The sequence below is a fragment of the Theropithecus gelada genome, chromosome 7a, assembly GCF_003255815.1.
Source record: "Theropithecus gelada isolate Dixy chromosome 7a, Tgel_1.0, whole genome shotgun sequence".
NCBI classification, from domain to species: domain Eukaryota; kingdom Metazoa; phylum Chordata; class Mammalia; order Primates; family Cercopithecidae; genus Theropithecus; species Theropithecus gelada.
In genome coordinates, this window is record NC_037674.1 from 56,846,260 (window position 1) to 56,861,830 (window position 15,571).

At 40.7% G+C, this 15,571-nt stretch overlaps 1 protein-coding gene across 4 annotated transcripts in view; it reads left to right on the top strand.

The window, feature by feature from the left end:
- ABHD17C (abhydrolase domain containing 17C) overlaps positions 1–14,873 on the top strand; it is a 61,950-nt gene extending 47,077 nt beyond the window's left edge. For 3 of the 4 annotated variants that reach the window (XM_025390638.1, XM_025390639.1, XM_025390641.1), the window contains 2 exons: positions 8,781–8,960; positions 13,403–14,873. In XM_025390638.1, coding sequence (XP_025246423.1) covers positions 8,781–8,960; positions 13,403–13,622 — 400 coding nt within the window. In that variant the 3' untranslated portion in view covers positions 13,623–14,873. The remainder of the gene's footprint in view (positions 1–8,780; positions 8,961–13,402) is intronic. The other variant, XM_025390640.1, reaches the window with a different exon arrangement.
- The last annotated feature ends 698 nt before the right edge of the window (positions 14,874–15,571 follow it).

The following is a 15,571-nucleotide window of genomic DNA, read 5'->3' on the forward strand; positions in this document are numbered from 1 at the left end:
GAGAATCTGACGAAAACACGCGTTTAGTGGACGTGGAAACAGATCAGTAGTTGACCAAGAGCAGACATTGCCGTTGCCCACATAGCTTGTACCCTTCCTGGTCTTGATCCTCTTCCTTCATCTGCCATGACATCCATGTCCGAATTACTCACCTTACATATAACCTTGCTTCTGCTCGTGCTCCCCTTTTATATGTATGTCTCGGCTCCCCAGTTAGATTCAGCTCCTGAAGACCACCAAACATATTCCATTCATCTTTCTGTCCTCTAAAGGTTCCATGTCTGGTCCAAGAGAGATGCCCAGTAGCTGTTGTTTTAATGCATTAAAAAAAGATGAGCTGGGCGCGGTGACTCACGCCTGTAATCCCAGCACTTTGGGAGGCCAAGGCGGGTGAATCACAAGGTCAGGAGATCGAGACCATCCTGGCTAACATGGTGAAACCCTACCTCTAATAAAAATACAAAAAAAAAAAAAAAAATAGCCAGGCATGGTGGTGGGTGCCTGTAGTCCCAGCTACCTGGGAGGCTGAGGCAGGAGAATGGCGTGAACCCAGGAAGCGGAGCTTGCAGTGAGCCAAGATCGTGCCACTGCACTCCAGGCTGGGCGACAGAGCAAGACAGTGTATAAAAAAAAAAAAAAAAAAGATGAAGACCCCCAGTGGATACCTGAAACTGAGGATAGTACATGAGCCCTTCATCTGCCGTGACATCCATGTCCGAATTACTCACCTTACATATAACCTTGCTTCTGCTCGTGCTCCCCTTTTATATGTATGTCTTGGCTCCCCCGTTAGACTCAGCTCCTGAAGACCACCAAACATATTCCATTCATCTTTCTGTCCTCGAAAGGTTCCATGTCTGGTCCAAGTACATGAGCAAAACTAGCCCTGTACCTGCAGCAAAACTAGCACAATTTTTTTTCTTCATAATTTCACAAATAGAAGATTTGTTCTTACTGTAGCTCTTACCAACTTTGGCAACAGTTGTCTTTTTTCTTATTAAGTTGAGAACTTCCTATTCATTTAAAGGAAGCATGTTGCAACTTCTCTTTGGTATATATGAATTGCCAGCATCGCTTCTCTTGTGCTTTGGAGCCCTCGTTAAGTAAAATGAGGGTTACTTGAACACAAGTCTGCAATACTGTGACAATTGATCTGATAACCCAGCCAGCTACTAAGTGACTAATGGGCAGGTAGTGTAGACTCTGTATGCTGGACAAAGGGAGGGTTCACATCCCAGCTGGGATGGAGTAGGACAATGTGAGATTCCATCATGCTGCTCAGAATTAGGAATTGTTTATTTCTGGAATTTTCTATGTAATATTTTCAGACTGCAGTTGAACTGTAGGTAATAGAAACTGTGAAAAGCAAAACCATGAATCTGGTGGGGGGACTCTACTGTATATAGACATATAAGAGGAGATTTTTAATGGGAGTTGCCTCACATGATTATGGAGGCCAAGTTCATGATCTCCCATCTGCAAGCTGGAGACCCAGGAAAGCCAGTGATGTAATTCAGGCCCAGTCCAAAGGCCTGAGGACCAGGAGGAGCTGATGATGCAGCATTCCCACTTGGAGGCCAAAGGCCTGAGAATCTTGCCAGGGGAGTGAGGGTGGGCAGGGGAAGGATACAAGTGTATGTCCTGAAGTCTGAAGATCTTAGAACCAGAAGCTCCAGTGTCCAAGGGCAGGAGATCGATATCCCAGCTCAAGAAGAGAGAGATAATTTTCCTATTGTCCACCTTTTTGTTCTATCTGGGATCAGATGATGCTTTCTTTACCCAGTCTACTAATTTAACACTAGTCTCTTCCAGAAGCACCCTCACAGGCACACCCAGAAATAATATTTTACCAGATGTCTGGGCATCCCTTATCCCAATCTAGTTGATACGTAAAATTAGCCATCAGGCCAGCATAGAACTGCTAGTTGAAGTCCTGGGATTAAATGAGATTGTAGGAGAGAAAATGTAAGATTGTGATAGTAAGACTAGAGCTTGGGGAAGATGAGCCAGTAGTAGGCCAGGCCCATTTGTGGCAGGGGCAGGAGGAGGAACCAAGAGTGACTCAGTGTCTCAGAAGCTTAGGAATGAGTTTTAAGAAGGAAGGCATCGTTAATGTGAACTGCCAAGGAGAAGTTGAACTGGATGAGAGGTGAGAAAAAGCGTTTGGGTTTGGTACTTCTGATAGCCATTTGCAAGACTTCATAGGAGCAGAAGGCAGGTTTCAGAGGACTTAAGGTTGAGTGGATGGGAGGGTGGGGTGGTGGGGAAATGGAGGTAAGAGATGGAGCTGTGGCCTCAAGCACAGAGTGCTGGTGAAAACAGGTCCTTTCTTAGATTCAGAAACTTGGATATATCTGTGGCATTGAGAGAATAAAGATTGAAATTTTACGGGGTCAGGGAGGAGATTCTTCAAGTTTTGGGAGGGGTAAGAATCTGGCCCTCAAGTGGAAGGTTAACCCTTGTTAAGAAGAACCAACATGTCTTCAACAATGCCAGGAAGCAGGGGCAAATGGGCAGGGGAAGGGGAATGGTCTGGCCTGGTGTAGTCTGTGGAGGAGTACCCCCAGGGCCTCGAGATCCATACTCACCCGCTACCAGCTGTGTATTTGTATTTGGGGAGCAGGAATGTTTACTTCTAAAAAAAAGCCTTAGGGGTAGAAAGCGCTGCGTATAGGCCCTGCTACTATTCCTGCCATCCCTGCGTTTTTCCCACAAAGGTCATGCTTACTAACAGGAATCATTTTTAACCTTTTCCCATTGTGATACTCCCCAAAATAGCAAATCATAAGTTAAAATGCTAAAATTCCTGCATGAATACATCTTTTTGTTTTATTTTGTTGTGTTTTTTTGGAGACAAGGTCTCACTGCCATCGCCCAGGCTGGAGTACAGTGGTGCGACCTCAGCCCACTACAGCCTCAACTTCATGAGCTCAGGTGATCCTCCCACCTCAGCCTCCGTAGTAGCAGGGATGCTACTAGGCACACAGCACCATGCCCAACTAATTTTTTGTATTTTTAGCAGATATAACATTTCACTTTGTTGCCCAGGCTGGCCTCAAACTCCTGGGCTCAAGCAGTTCACGCTTCTCGGCCTCCCAAAGTGCTAGGATTACAGGCGTGAGCCACCATGCCCGGCCATGAATACATCTTCTGTGTCGCCTATATTGTTACTGGCTGCTCCAAAAATACTGCCTTGTTCCAGACTGGTAGGGTTTAACTTCTGTTTTATTCTAAAATAAAGGCTTTAGACTTTGGAACTGTTAATGTTTTTGAGAAAATACTTTTCACTTGATCCTGTTATCTTTTTTCTAACGCTGTGATGTTAAACTGACCTATGTTTCACACAAACTTAATTCGTTGTCTCTTTTTCCCCCCTGTGTCTATTATGTAATTTAACCTGAGAACTAAAGGGGCCTTAGGCTCTAGTCCAACTCTTTTTGCCCAATGTCAGTCAGTGTTTAAGTTTGAAGAATCCGCATACCCACTGGATCAGAATTTGTAAGTGTGGAGCCAGGGTGCTTACATGAAAAGTAAATAAATAATAATAATAATAATTTCCCAAGTAATTCAGATACTTCTCATTTTGGAACGATTGGCATAGAGGTCACTAGTCTAATGCTTTGATAGAAAAAAAAAATCCTACTACTACAGTAAAAAGAGTTGTCCTCATCTGCCAAAACTGGGTGTTAGAACAGAGGTCTCTTACCATTCTACTAAAAGTCCTGATACTTTCACAGAATTATCCACCTCCTTGGTTCCTCATGTGTTGTCAAACAGTATAGTAAAGACAGGAAAAAGCAGTGACAAAAGTCCTTAACACAGAACTAACAAATCTGAGCGGTTGACCTAACACGCTCTTGTTTTCTGAGCCCTTTGAAAAACACTGGCAGTTAGCAGCATGCCTACTGACTCCACACAGAAAGGACCAGCGATGCTGCTTCCCTTTTTTCCCAACAAGTCACTGCCTAATAACTAAAGGAAATTAGGAATGAAAACTTGAAAGAAGAAAAACTCAGTCTCACCACCTGAAGAAGACAATTATTACTATTTTCATGTATTGCTTTGAAGTCCCTTTTCCATGTATAGATTTCTTTTTAGAAATGTAATTGTGACTCTGTTTTTGTAAGCTCCTTTTTATTGCTTTCTGTTAAAATTAACATGAGTGTTTCTCCATGTTAATTCTTTATGAGACATCATTTTTAATGGTCTGATGTTGCCTTATGAGGTTTATTTTTAGCACAAAATCTACCATGAGTTGTCACAGTTTTGTGAGAGCTGTCTCCATATCTGAAGTATCTGGTGAAATTTTAAAGAATTTTTTTGTCATGAAATATAACTGCCAGACATAGAAGTTTATAAAACACAGATGTCCAGCTTAATGACTTATAAAGGAACACTTGTGGTGTGACATAGACTATCCCCAGCATTTACAACCCCCAGGAAGGACATGCTTCTCTCTAGTGATGACCATTTCCCTTTTTGCCTGTAATCACTATCCTGACTTTAGTGATTCACTTCTTTGCTTTTCTTTATAGGCTTACCACTCAATTAATATCCCTAAACAATAATGTTTAATTTTGGTAGGTTTAAGTTTTTGTAAATGGTGTCACATAGTGTGTGTTTTGCTGTATCTGCCTCTTTTCCCTAACAGCATTTTTTTTTAAGAGGGTCACCCAGGCTGGAGTGCAGTGGCACGAACACTGCTCACTGCAGCCTCAACCTCCTGGGCTCAAGTGATCCTCCCACCTCAGCCTCCCAAGTAGTTTGGACTACAGGTGATGCCACTTTGCCCAGCTAATTTTTTTTCATTTTGTGAAGATGGGGTCTTGCTTTTTTGCTCAGGCTAGTCTCCAACTTCTGGTCTCAAGTGGTCTTCCCACCTTGGCCTTCCAAAGGGCTGAGATTACAGGCGTGAGCCATCGCACCCAGCCTTAACAGCATGACTTTAAGATTCACTGGTGGTGACGGGTGCACCAAAATCTCAGAAATCACCACTAAAGAACTTATCCACGTAACCAAAAACCGGTTGTACCCCCAAAACTATTGAAATAAAAATATGAATCTTCTAGTGTCCATGTACATATTCTGCAGCACAACTATACCACAGTTTCTTCATCCACTCTGCTGTTGATATACCTTAGGGCTGTCTCTAACTGTGTAGGCATGCATTCAAGTCTAGTATATATTTCTGGTATATGTAAGCATTTATTTGTGTGTTGAATTTATCTTGGAGTAGAATTGCTAGGTCCCTGGGTATGTGCTAATAAAATCATGTCACTTCATATTGCCAAACTTTTTCTAAACTGATTCTATCAACATAAACCCCAACAGTGAATGAGCATTCTTGCACACATCCTTGCCAACACTTAATATTGTTAGGCTTTTGAATTTTAGTCAGTCTGATAAATGCGTAGAGTATCACATGATTATTTTAATTTGCATTTTCCTTTTTACTAATAAAGTTGAATAACTCTTCTCTTTTTTTCTTTCTCTGTCTTTCCCTCCCCTCTTTTTTTTCTCATTTTGTAAAATTCTCTTTTTCTTGTTTAGTCAGTTGTCTTATTGATTTGTAGTAGTTATTTATATATGCTAGATCTAGACTCTGTGGCAAGTATCTTTTCCCACTTGGTGGCTTGCCCTTTTACTTCCTTATGGTGTCTTCTGATGACCTTCTAGAAGTTCTTGATTTTAATGTAATACTTTGTCTTTTTTTTTTTTTTTCTTTATGACTAGTGCTTTTTGTGTTTTACCTGGTGACATTTTTCAGTGAAACTTTGAGGTGGTTGTCACGAAGGATGTGAGTCTATTGGAATCAAAGGTGGACTTTGTAGAGACTGGTACTGGGTGTGTCCTGGTGCTGAGACCCGAAGGCTAGGAACTGAGAGTCCTCAAGCACAATAGCTCTGGCTTCTCCAGAAGGCATTTACAGAAGGCCGTGATCTCTGAGGATGGCTGATCCAGGACATTGACAGGAGAAAGAGCTGCCTGCGTGATGGCCAGGGTGCTTCCCTCTGCCTCGTCTCCTGGGCTATGTCTCTTGGGTCTGTGCTTGTTCCTTCCTTTATTCAGTGCAACCTCTGAGCTTGTAAAGTCCCATGGCGTGTTATATAGAAGACAGGATTTTGAAAACATATGTTGGACTCGTCATAAGAAGTAAAATTAACACTTCCTCATAACTGTGATAATGTTATCCTATATAATCCTCTCAGACCAGATTTTATCAAAGAAGGTAAGGGCTAGTCTGGTTGCCATTTTTACCTGGAAGTCTTTTATTTTATTTTTGATATTCAGTATTGATAATCTCTTAGTCTTCTGTGCATCATTCATTAACTACCTTCAGTTTTCACTTCTCTCCTCTTATATTTTCTTTGATTTATGATTTTTAAAAACAATTGATAGCAAAATGAATGGCCTGTCCACAAGAGTGGTCATTGTGGAAAGAACTCATCCCCAAATGTGGAAATTGGAGGCTCTCCTCTCCATGTGCCTGCAGACTCCCTGTAATGCAGTATCTCATGGTCCATACGCTTTTTGGGGTCATAGACCACTTTGAAAATCTGGTGAAAATTGTGGAGGGAGGAGGAAACCCCTGATGTTATTTATGCTCTCCCCAAAGACTCCCTGGACTTTAGATGAAAAACTCCTGCTGAAACAGCTCTCCCAGTCCATGAAAGAAGGATCTTGGTGGCAGTTGCTGCTGGGGAGATCCCTGGGATGGCTTACCTTCAGCATTGAGACGTGAGAACAGTGTTCCTTTCTGACCCCCCATTTAGTCCTCAGGGAGGGTGCTCTGTGTTTGTAAATCCGTGGTCGCTGATGTAGATTTGGGCACAGGATGCTGCTCTGTCAGTTGTTTCCTCAAACCTCCCCACCAAAACTGCCCGTGCTGACCATTTTTTAATAACCTGTTACGCCAACGGGAAGGAAACCCCAGGCAAGAATGCCAGGCAAAACCCGCATCTGGAAGCCTCTTCCATAGACACCGTTTTATTGGATGGTGTCAAGTTGCAGGACCACACAGATATTTCACTTTAGAAATGGAGGATGGATGCTGTTTTTGTTACAATCTTTTATTTCCTGTCTTCTGCATGATTCTTAATAGTCCCCTGCCGGATCTCCCAGCTTCCTTTTCATGCTGTCATCTCCTGCCTGCCATTGTCACCTCGCCCTTGGACACTCTAGTGGCCCTCATCTCCAGGACAACCCATAACCCTTTAGTTTCCGATTCACGCTATCCTAGCACATCCCCTGCCGGCCAGCCCATTGCTTTCCTGCTGCTGCATTGGGTATGTGTTGCACATCTCCCATAGAAAGTCCTTCTCACCTCCATGTGTTTAATTCCTGTCTTCATGGCATGGCCCAGGTGTGGTGCTGTGCATAAAGCACATTCCAATGCCCTGAATTCTTTCTTTAGGGCCTCCATTTTTCCATGGAGTTTCATGGAGCTTGGAGGAGAGGAAGTTGGGCTGAAATCCGGCCATTTCCATCAGCTGTGGATTGATAGTTCTTTTCACTGAAGGTTGTTATCAGAAAGCATTTCATATTGTCCTATGAGCTACAATACATATTTATTCCGAAAAGGAGAATTGTTGGCTCACTGGCTTCAACTTTTCCAGATAATGTTGAATTGTTTTCCCAAGTGCTTGTACTAATTTACAAAGTAACAGCGTTCCACTTTTCTATGTCCTTGCCATCTTTCAACATTGTCTGGCTTCTTCATTTTTGCCTATCGTTTGGGTATAAAATAATAACTCATGGATTTAATTTGCATCTTCATGTTCTAGTGAAATTATTTCACATCTTTCTATGTGTGTATTAGGCATTCATCTTCATTTCTTTCGCCTATTTGTCTTTTTCTTTTTCATTTCTAAGCATTCTTTAGATATTCTGGATATCCTTTGTAGGAAAATAAGAGAGCATGTATTTTCCTGGGTTCCTTCTATTTTATTCCGCCACCATATCTAGGGTGCCGCATCTTTCTGCGTGGGCTGAGGTGGCTCACTGTGATCTACTTGCCATCACCAGGAAGGCAGAAGGGATGGCAAAAGCACACCATTTGCTTTAAAGCATGACCTGGGGGTTGCTCATGTCACTTCTGCTGACATGCAGTTGGCTGGAACTTAGGTCTCTGTACACACCAGGCTGCAAGGGAGGCTGGGAAGTGAAGCCTGTATTCCACACAACCCTTTACTTAGTTAACAATTTGAAGAGAATGGATCGGAACCCACTGATGGATTGAAAGACTTGGAAGGGTTTAACCCTGAGAGAGACTAAAGAAAATACAATTATCTTCAAATTAATTGTCTCCCAGTAAATCTTTTTCTGATAAGCGTTAATATATTTTGTATCATGAAAACTTTGCTTCGAGTTTTTAATATTGCAATTTGCCAAAACTGCTTTTGTTTTTACTTCAGAAGTATGTTTATGATTAGCAAATAAAATATAAAGGGAGAATAATAGGAAATCAGATGACCATCTCTGTAGCTACTGAAATGAAATTTATAAAGCATATATTTAATTAGCCAGAAATATAATATCATGTTTATTGTTTTTTGCAAATGTTGTGGAAAACAGAATCATAGTCACTTAGTACCAAAACAGGCCCCTAACATTTGTTTTTGTCAAGCTCACATCCATCTTAAATTAAAGTGTACAAGTTAGATGATACGGTTTTAAGCTGGTGAATGTGGGAATTTTATGAGTTTAAGATACGATTTCTCTGTCTCTTTCTGTCTTTCTTCATACCTTAGTTAATGGCATACAACCTCTGATTTCTCCAGGTATGGCGTGAGTCCCGAGAACATTATCCTCTATGGTCAGAGCATTGGGACTGTCCCCACGGTAGACTTGGCCTCGAGGTATGAATGCGCAGCGGTAATTCTCCATTCCCCTCTGATGTCTGGTTTGCGTGTGGCTTTTCCGGATACCAGAAAAACATACTGCTTTGATGCTTTCCCCAGGTAAGTTCATGCTTGTCCAACAAGTGGTAAGTCAGTCAGTGGCCGTGTTCACATCTGATGCTCCCATTAGCTGTGTAAATATTTATTGAATGGAGCCATACGTCAGACCCTGTGCTGGGTGCCACAGGGCATGTGGAAGCAAATATGACACACACTATCCAGAGATTTTATACTCCCAGGCCTGAAAATCTCCCAGATGATGTATAAGGACCTTGAGTATACTGACACCTAGGGTTAATTGATTCAGCTCTGATATACAGGATTTTTAACAGCATCTATACATCCTAAAGGATCTTACAGTTCAGCACTCATTCATTCAGAGACATCTTGTTGAATTATGAGCTGTATACGATATGTGTGATGGGGTAACTAGTGGTGTAGATGCTCAAAAACTTCAAGCAAGCACAGTTTTGAAATTTTTCTTACTTTTTCAGTTGGACAGTACAGGTAAGGGAAAAAGTACCATGCTCAGTTAATCTTTGTAAATAGAAGAATAAAGGCAAAGTGAGTTAGTTGACAAGCCAGGCTTTGATCTTCGGTAAATAGCCACAGGAATGGTATAAATGAACAAGCTCACCTGCCACCCCCTATTCTGCTCTACCACTTTGACCAGAAGATCTCACCCCTGCAGAGTTGCCTGCATGTGGAAAGTATTTTTAATACAAAATATTTTACCCCTTAAGCTTTTCCCACAGTCCTTGCTAAAGCGGCCTAGGATAGTTACCCCAGGACTGGCCCAGCTCATGTTGCCATTTTATAGAAAAACCCCAGCAGAAAGAAAACACAGTTTTAGGGTTTTTGATTGACCTATTAATTGCTTTCATCCTGCTATTACTGGAAAAAAAAATAAAAGATCATCATTTGGTTACATAAACATGTATTATACAGACTGGCTCAGTTCACAGAAAGGAACCTTCTGTTAACACCTTGGGTGAACTTCAGTTTTGTGCAGTTTGTACCAGGATTCAATGAGATTCAGCTTCATGAGAAAGTTGCACTGCAAATTTCTAGTGGCGTGGCTGGGAATGCTAAGTAGGACTAATGTGCCTCTCAAATGTGGCCTTAGTTGTGCTGAATTGGTAATGAGAGGCCAGTTTGCTGAAAGACAGATACTTAGCATGTTTGTGGGAAGCAATGCCGGGAGTTACCCTGGCAACAAAACTAATAGGTGTTTTTTGTTTTTTTTTTCCCCCCTGGCTCTTAAATTGGCATGTACCTTAAAATACAGCCATACCAACAAATTGCAAATGATTAATAACAAATTAGCAACTAATCTTATCTGAGTTTATCTGGTATGGCAGGTATTGGGCTATGCATTTCATGTTCATGGTCCCCCTTCATCTTTATAAGAGTCTTAAGAAGTTTGTCAGCTGGGCACGGTTGCTCACGCTTGTAATCCCAGCACTTTGGGAGGCCAAGGAGGGCAGATTGCCTGAATTCAGGAGTTCGAAACCAGCCTGGGTAGCATGGCAAAACCCCATCTCTACTAAAAAAATAAAAATAAAAATAAAAATTAGATGAGCTTGGTGGTGTATGCCTGTAATCCCAGCTACTGGGGAGGCTGAGGCATGAGAATCGCTTGAAACCAGGAAGCAGAGGTTGCAGTGAGCCCAGATCATGCCACTTCACTCCAACCTAGGTGACAGAGCAAGACTCTGTCTCCAAAAAATAAATAAATAAAGATGTTTGTCCAATTACTGTGCTCATTTTACAGATGAGGAAATGAGAGGTTAAGTAATTTATTGAATTAAGGTCAGTAATTGGAGGACAGGCACAGTGGCTTACACCTGTACTGCCAGCACTTTTTGAGGCCAAGGCCAGAGTGTCACTTGAGGCCAGGAGTACAAGACCAACCTGGGAAACACCACAAGACCCTGTCACTACAGAAAAAATTAAAAAGTTAGCCAGCCATAGTGGTGCACATCTATAGTCCCAGCTCCTCGGGAGGCTGGGGTGGGAAGATTCCTTGAGCCCAGGACTTTGAGGTGGCATTGAGCTAGGATTACATTACTGCACTCCAGCTTGGGCAACAGAGCAAGACCCTGTCTCTTAAAAAATTTTTTTAAAAGGCTAGTGATTGGAGACAACAAAGGAGACAAATCCTCATAGGTAGTGCCGTAAATTATTAATATGATAGATTTCAAAGCATTAATGGTTGCATTGACTTTCATCATGAATTGAATTTGAATTTGGTAAGCATTTTCTTAATATGTCCATTGCTGCCAAATGGCAGAATCATGTGTCCCTCTCCTTAAAGGAGGATACTTTCATATTTCCTTTTCATATTAAAACAAATTTAAAAAAAGGAAAAGGAATCCAGATTATTATTTCATTTATAGTTTATTTTTTTTAACCTCCTTTACACTTGGGATGAGATGATGGCATTCAACTTTAAATATACCCTCCAAGCAGTGGAGAGTCTCTTAAACTGTGCAGTGTGGAGCATAGTCCCAGGCCCATTGTAAATGTTGAGTAAATATCTTTTTAATTGAGTATAATTGAACTCTGTTAAAGGAAGTCACTTTAAAATTAAATATAGGGGGAAAACAGGTTTCCAAATAAGATTTCTAATGTGCATAATTGAATACTGCCACAGTGGCTCTGATCTTTGCAAATTACGTGGCTGATGAGGTTTTGCAGTCTTTCTGGGATGTCTTGAAGTGGTCCGCGGCTCCCTGAGTTTTTAATAAAGGCTAGATGACAGTTGTTTGTAGATCTTTGGAATATGTAATTGATGTTAGAGCTCTTTATTATCTCCACGACCTCATTCCTGTTATTTAATAATCTCTCTGAGCTTCAGTTTCCTCCTTGATTAAAACAGAGGTGGTCATTCCTTTCTCACTCTGTTTCATTGAATATTAAATGAGATTTTGTGTGTTAAGTGCAAAGCACCTGGCTATGGTAAATGTTTAAAAAATGTTAGCTGTTACTTTTTAACAAAAAGATTCCCACAAATAGTACAAATTGGTATCCTTTTGTAACTTCGACTAGGATCAAATATGGAAAGAGAAGTAAATTACAAGAGACCCTTTGGCAGGACAGAATGGAGAGACAGCCATTTCTCTTGGTTTCTTTGTGGATGAAATGACTGTTATCCCCATCAGAGAAGTCTCCTACACACCCAGCTCAACCAATGCTTGAAGTTTTTTGGATTCCTCTTTGGGATGTGCTTTCAGAGCCTGAAGCATATTATTTTAAAGATCCTCAAATATTCATCCTTTGAGAGTAAATTTGATTTTTATAGAGAAGTCATTTGGAATAAAATCTAGGCATTACATTAAGTTTTCAAGCTAAATAGTACAGTTTTTATTTTTTAAAATGAGGCGCTTGCTTTTATGAAATGGGGTGTGTATCTTTGAGTCAAATCTGATGGTAGCTCTCAAAAAAGAATTCTGAAGACTTGAGTGGCAGCAGATTAAGTGTCCAGCTTTCCAAAGAGACATTCATTTGATATATTAAGTTCTGGCCCTTTTTAAAATTCTCTTGAAAAATAATATATAAAATAATATATAAATATAAAAAAATCTAAAAATAATATAAACATTAATATGTAAAAAATAGTAGTTACTGGTTTGCTAGTCTGATGCTCTGAAGAGTTCTGTCTTTAATAAAATACTTTAACAAATGCAACAGCCACATGCAGTGTGGTATTCTTGTTTGGATCCTGGAACAGAAAAAGGACATTAGTGGAAAAATTAGTGAAATCCAAATAAAGTCTGGAGTTTAGTTCATAGTAATGCACCAACGTGGGTGTTTTAGTTTTGACAGATGTATCACAGTAATGTACAATGTTAACCTTATAGGAAATGGGTTATGAGTATGTAGGGGGACTGTATTATCTTTTTCTTTTCTTTTCTTTCTTTTTTGAGACAGAGTCTCACTCTGTTGCCCAGGCTGGAGTGAAGTGGCGCCATCTCAGCTCACTGCAACCTCCTGCTCCCAGTTCAAGCAATCCTCCTACCTCAGTCCTCTGAGTTGCTGAGATTGCAGGCATGCACCACCATGGCCCGGCTGATTTTTATATACACTGTATTATCTTTACACCTTTCCTGCAAGTTCAAAATTACTCTAAAATGCAAAGTTGATTTAAGAAAAAAAAATAAAATACCAGAAAAAAAATAAAGCAAGAAAAAGCCAAACTGTTATGATATGTTAATGTAGGTTCATCGAATGTACTGCTGTGGTAGGGGATATTGATAATGGGGGAGGCTGTGCATGTGTGGGGACAAGGAGGTATCTGGGAAATCTCTGTACCTTCCTCAATTTTGCTGTGAACCTAAAACTGCTTTAAAAGATAAAGTTCTTAATTTAAAAAAAAAAAACCCACGGTGTTATTTCCCTGCCTGTGGAGATTTATTGACTTATTATTAAATGTGATGTGTATTATCTGTGAGCATAACTAATAGAGTCCTTTTTCTGCCTCCCCCCTTTCCGTTTTGCAGCATTGACAAGATATCTAAAGTCACCTCTCCTGTGTTGGTCATTCACGGTACAGAGGATGAAGTCATCGATTTCTCCCATGGCCTAGCGATGTACGAGCGCTGTCCCCGAGCCGTGGAGCCCCTCTGGGTTGAAGGGGCTGGGCATAATGACATAGAGCTTTATGCACAATACCTAGAAAGACTAAAACAGTTCATATCTCACGAACTTCCTAATTCCTGAAGACAACAACTTGATCTTACCTCATTTACTGTGAACAGAAGAGTCCTCTGTTTTGCACATGCTTTAACTGGGTAGCTATAAAGGCTTGATAACCATGAAGAAGTGCCCAACCTTTAGGGTGTTCTAATCAAAGAGCTGATGAAATCTCAGTCTTTTGTATCTAGAGGTTGTTCTGCTAATTCACACAACACGTTAAACTGAACAGTCGTGATTCCCAGCTTCATTACCTTGCAGGAATGGGAATGAGAGCTGAATGTAAGGACAATTTTCTAGTGCTGTATAAAGTAGCCTCGCATCTGTTTCTCGACCTTCCCCATCGTTTCTGACATTCATGCAGAACTCGCCCCTGTCTCCACCAATGTTCTCAGTATTTGACATGCAGCTCTCTTTCTGCCACTGGATCCATGGGTTCAATCCATTTGTGAAGCTGTGATAGTGTAACTGGAAAGCTAGTGTGGTGAAGATTCCTTTATTATTTTTTGTTAACATGCTGATCTTTCCCTGGACAAATGAACTGAAGGGTAATTCACTGGAACTATCATGTACAGCTTCATCAACTGTAACCATATAAATATAACTGGATTATTCTTAAACAAAAAGAAACTAGGGGTTTTTTTAAGTGTAAATTTATTACTAGCCAACAGAGTTTTAATATTTTGATTGTCCGGTTGGTTTAACAAAGAGCCTAGCCGACTTTCCTTCTGTAAAGTCCTCCTTGTAGGCTTTTTTAAAGTACTGTACATATTTGCAATCACATTGTGCATAGATTCTTAATGGTAGATATGATTTCTTTTGTCAGGCTACAACAATGAACTGCAAATTCCTTGTTTGTAATGTAAATGATTGAATACATTTTGTTAATATGTTTTTATTCCTATGTTTTGCTATTAAAAATTTTATAACATTTCCAAGACAAAAATTCCAAGTTTATGCTTTGAAGAATTTATGTAATTAAAATTTCACTAAACTAATCTTTTTAGTTTAGGAATTATTTGGGTTTTGACACTGGAGTTGCGCCAAATAAGCATCAGAAATAGAAGATGCTTAACATTGCTATACTACTTGTATTGGTTAGGGGTTTGGATTTGGGGGTTCTTTGGTTTTAATTTTTTTTCCAAATTTAAAAGCCTTAAATGTACTGTAAGCCTCAGATCGTTGTACAACTGGACTGCGGTTGATTGCCAGTTTGTGTACTGTTGCTTGGATGCAGCACAGTGGTTGGTAATGGAATAAAGGATGCATGGATCAGAATGTGTGGGCTTGTGCAGTTTTTTTCTTCATCTCTCCATCAAAGAAAATAGTGAATAAGAAAACAACTTTTTGTCCTAATATAAGAAGAAACCCTTGGGGCTTTCAAACTGCACCACCTTTCTCGAGGTATATGGTTTTGTTCTATAAAAGGCCTTAGATTACTTTTGGAAGAAGCCAAGATATAAAGCATATAGCAGTAAAGTGCAGATGATATCTAACTAGAGGATGCAGTGGATTCTGGCTATGAAACAAAACTGATGAAGGTCACCTCATTGTGACCTGGCTCGGAGGAAGGACAGTGCCTCTTTTGTTGGGAAGCCTGAAACGGGTGTGTTCCATAGTTTTCAGCCGTTTGACCACCTGAGTGGAAAAGAGCAACTGAGGGATGCTAGTTTCCAACTCTTGGAACACACTCTTTTGAGGGTGCATTAGGAGGAAGTGGTGGTCAGGAAGGTGTGAGGACATTGGAGTGTACACATGTGAATGTGTGCACACATGCATATGCAGGCTACTTCCTGATCTTGAATCAGGTGGGTGGGGCTGGCTCACCCAAGGGGGCATCAGCATGTCTCCAGTGGTGATGCCTGTCCCAGAAGTCTGGGAGACCTAGGTGGGAAAAAAGCACAAGCAATGACCTGCCTTTGGGGCCAGAGAGCAGCGGGCCAGGGTTGCCAAAGACCTGATTTCTGGTGCTATTT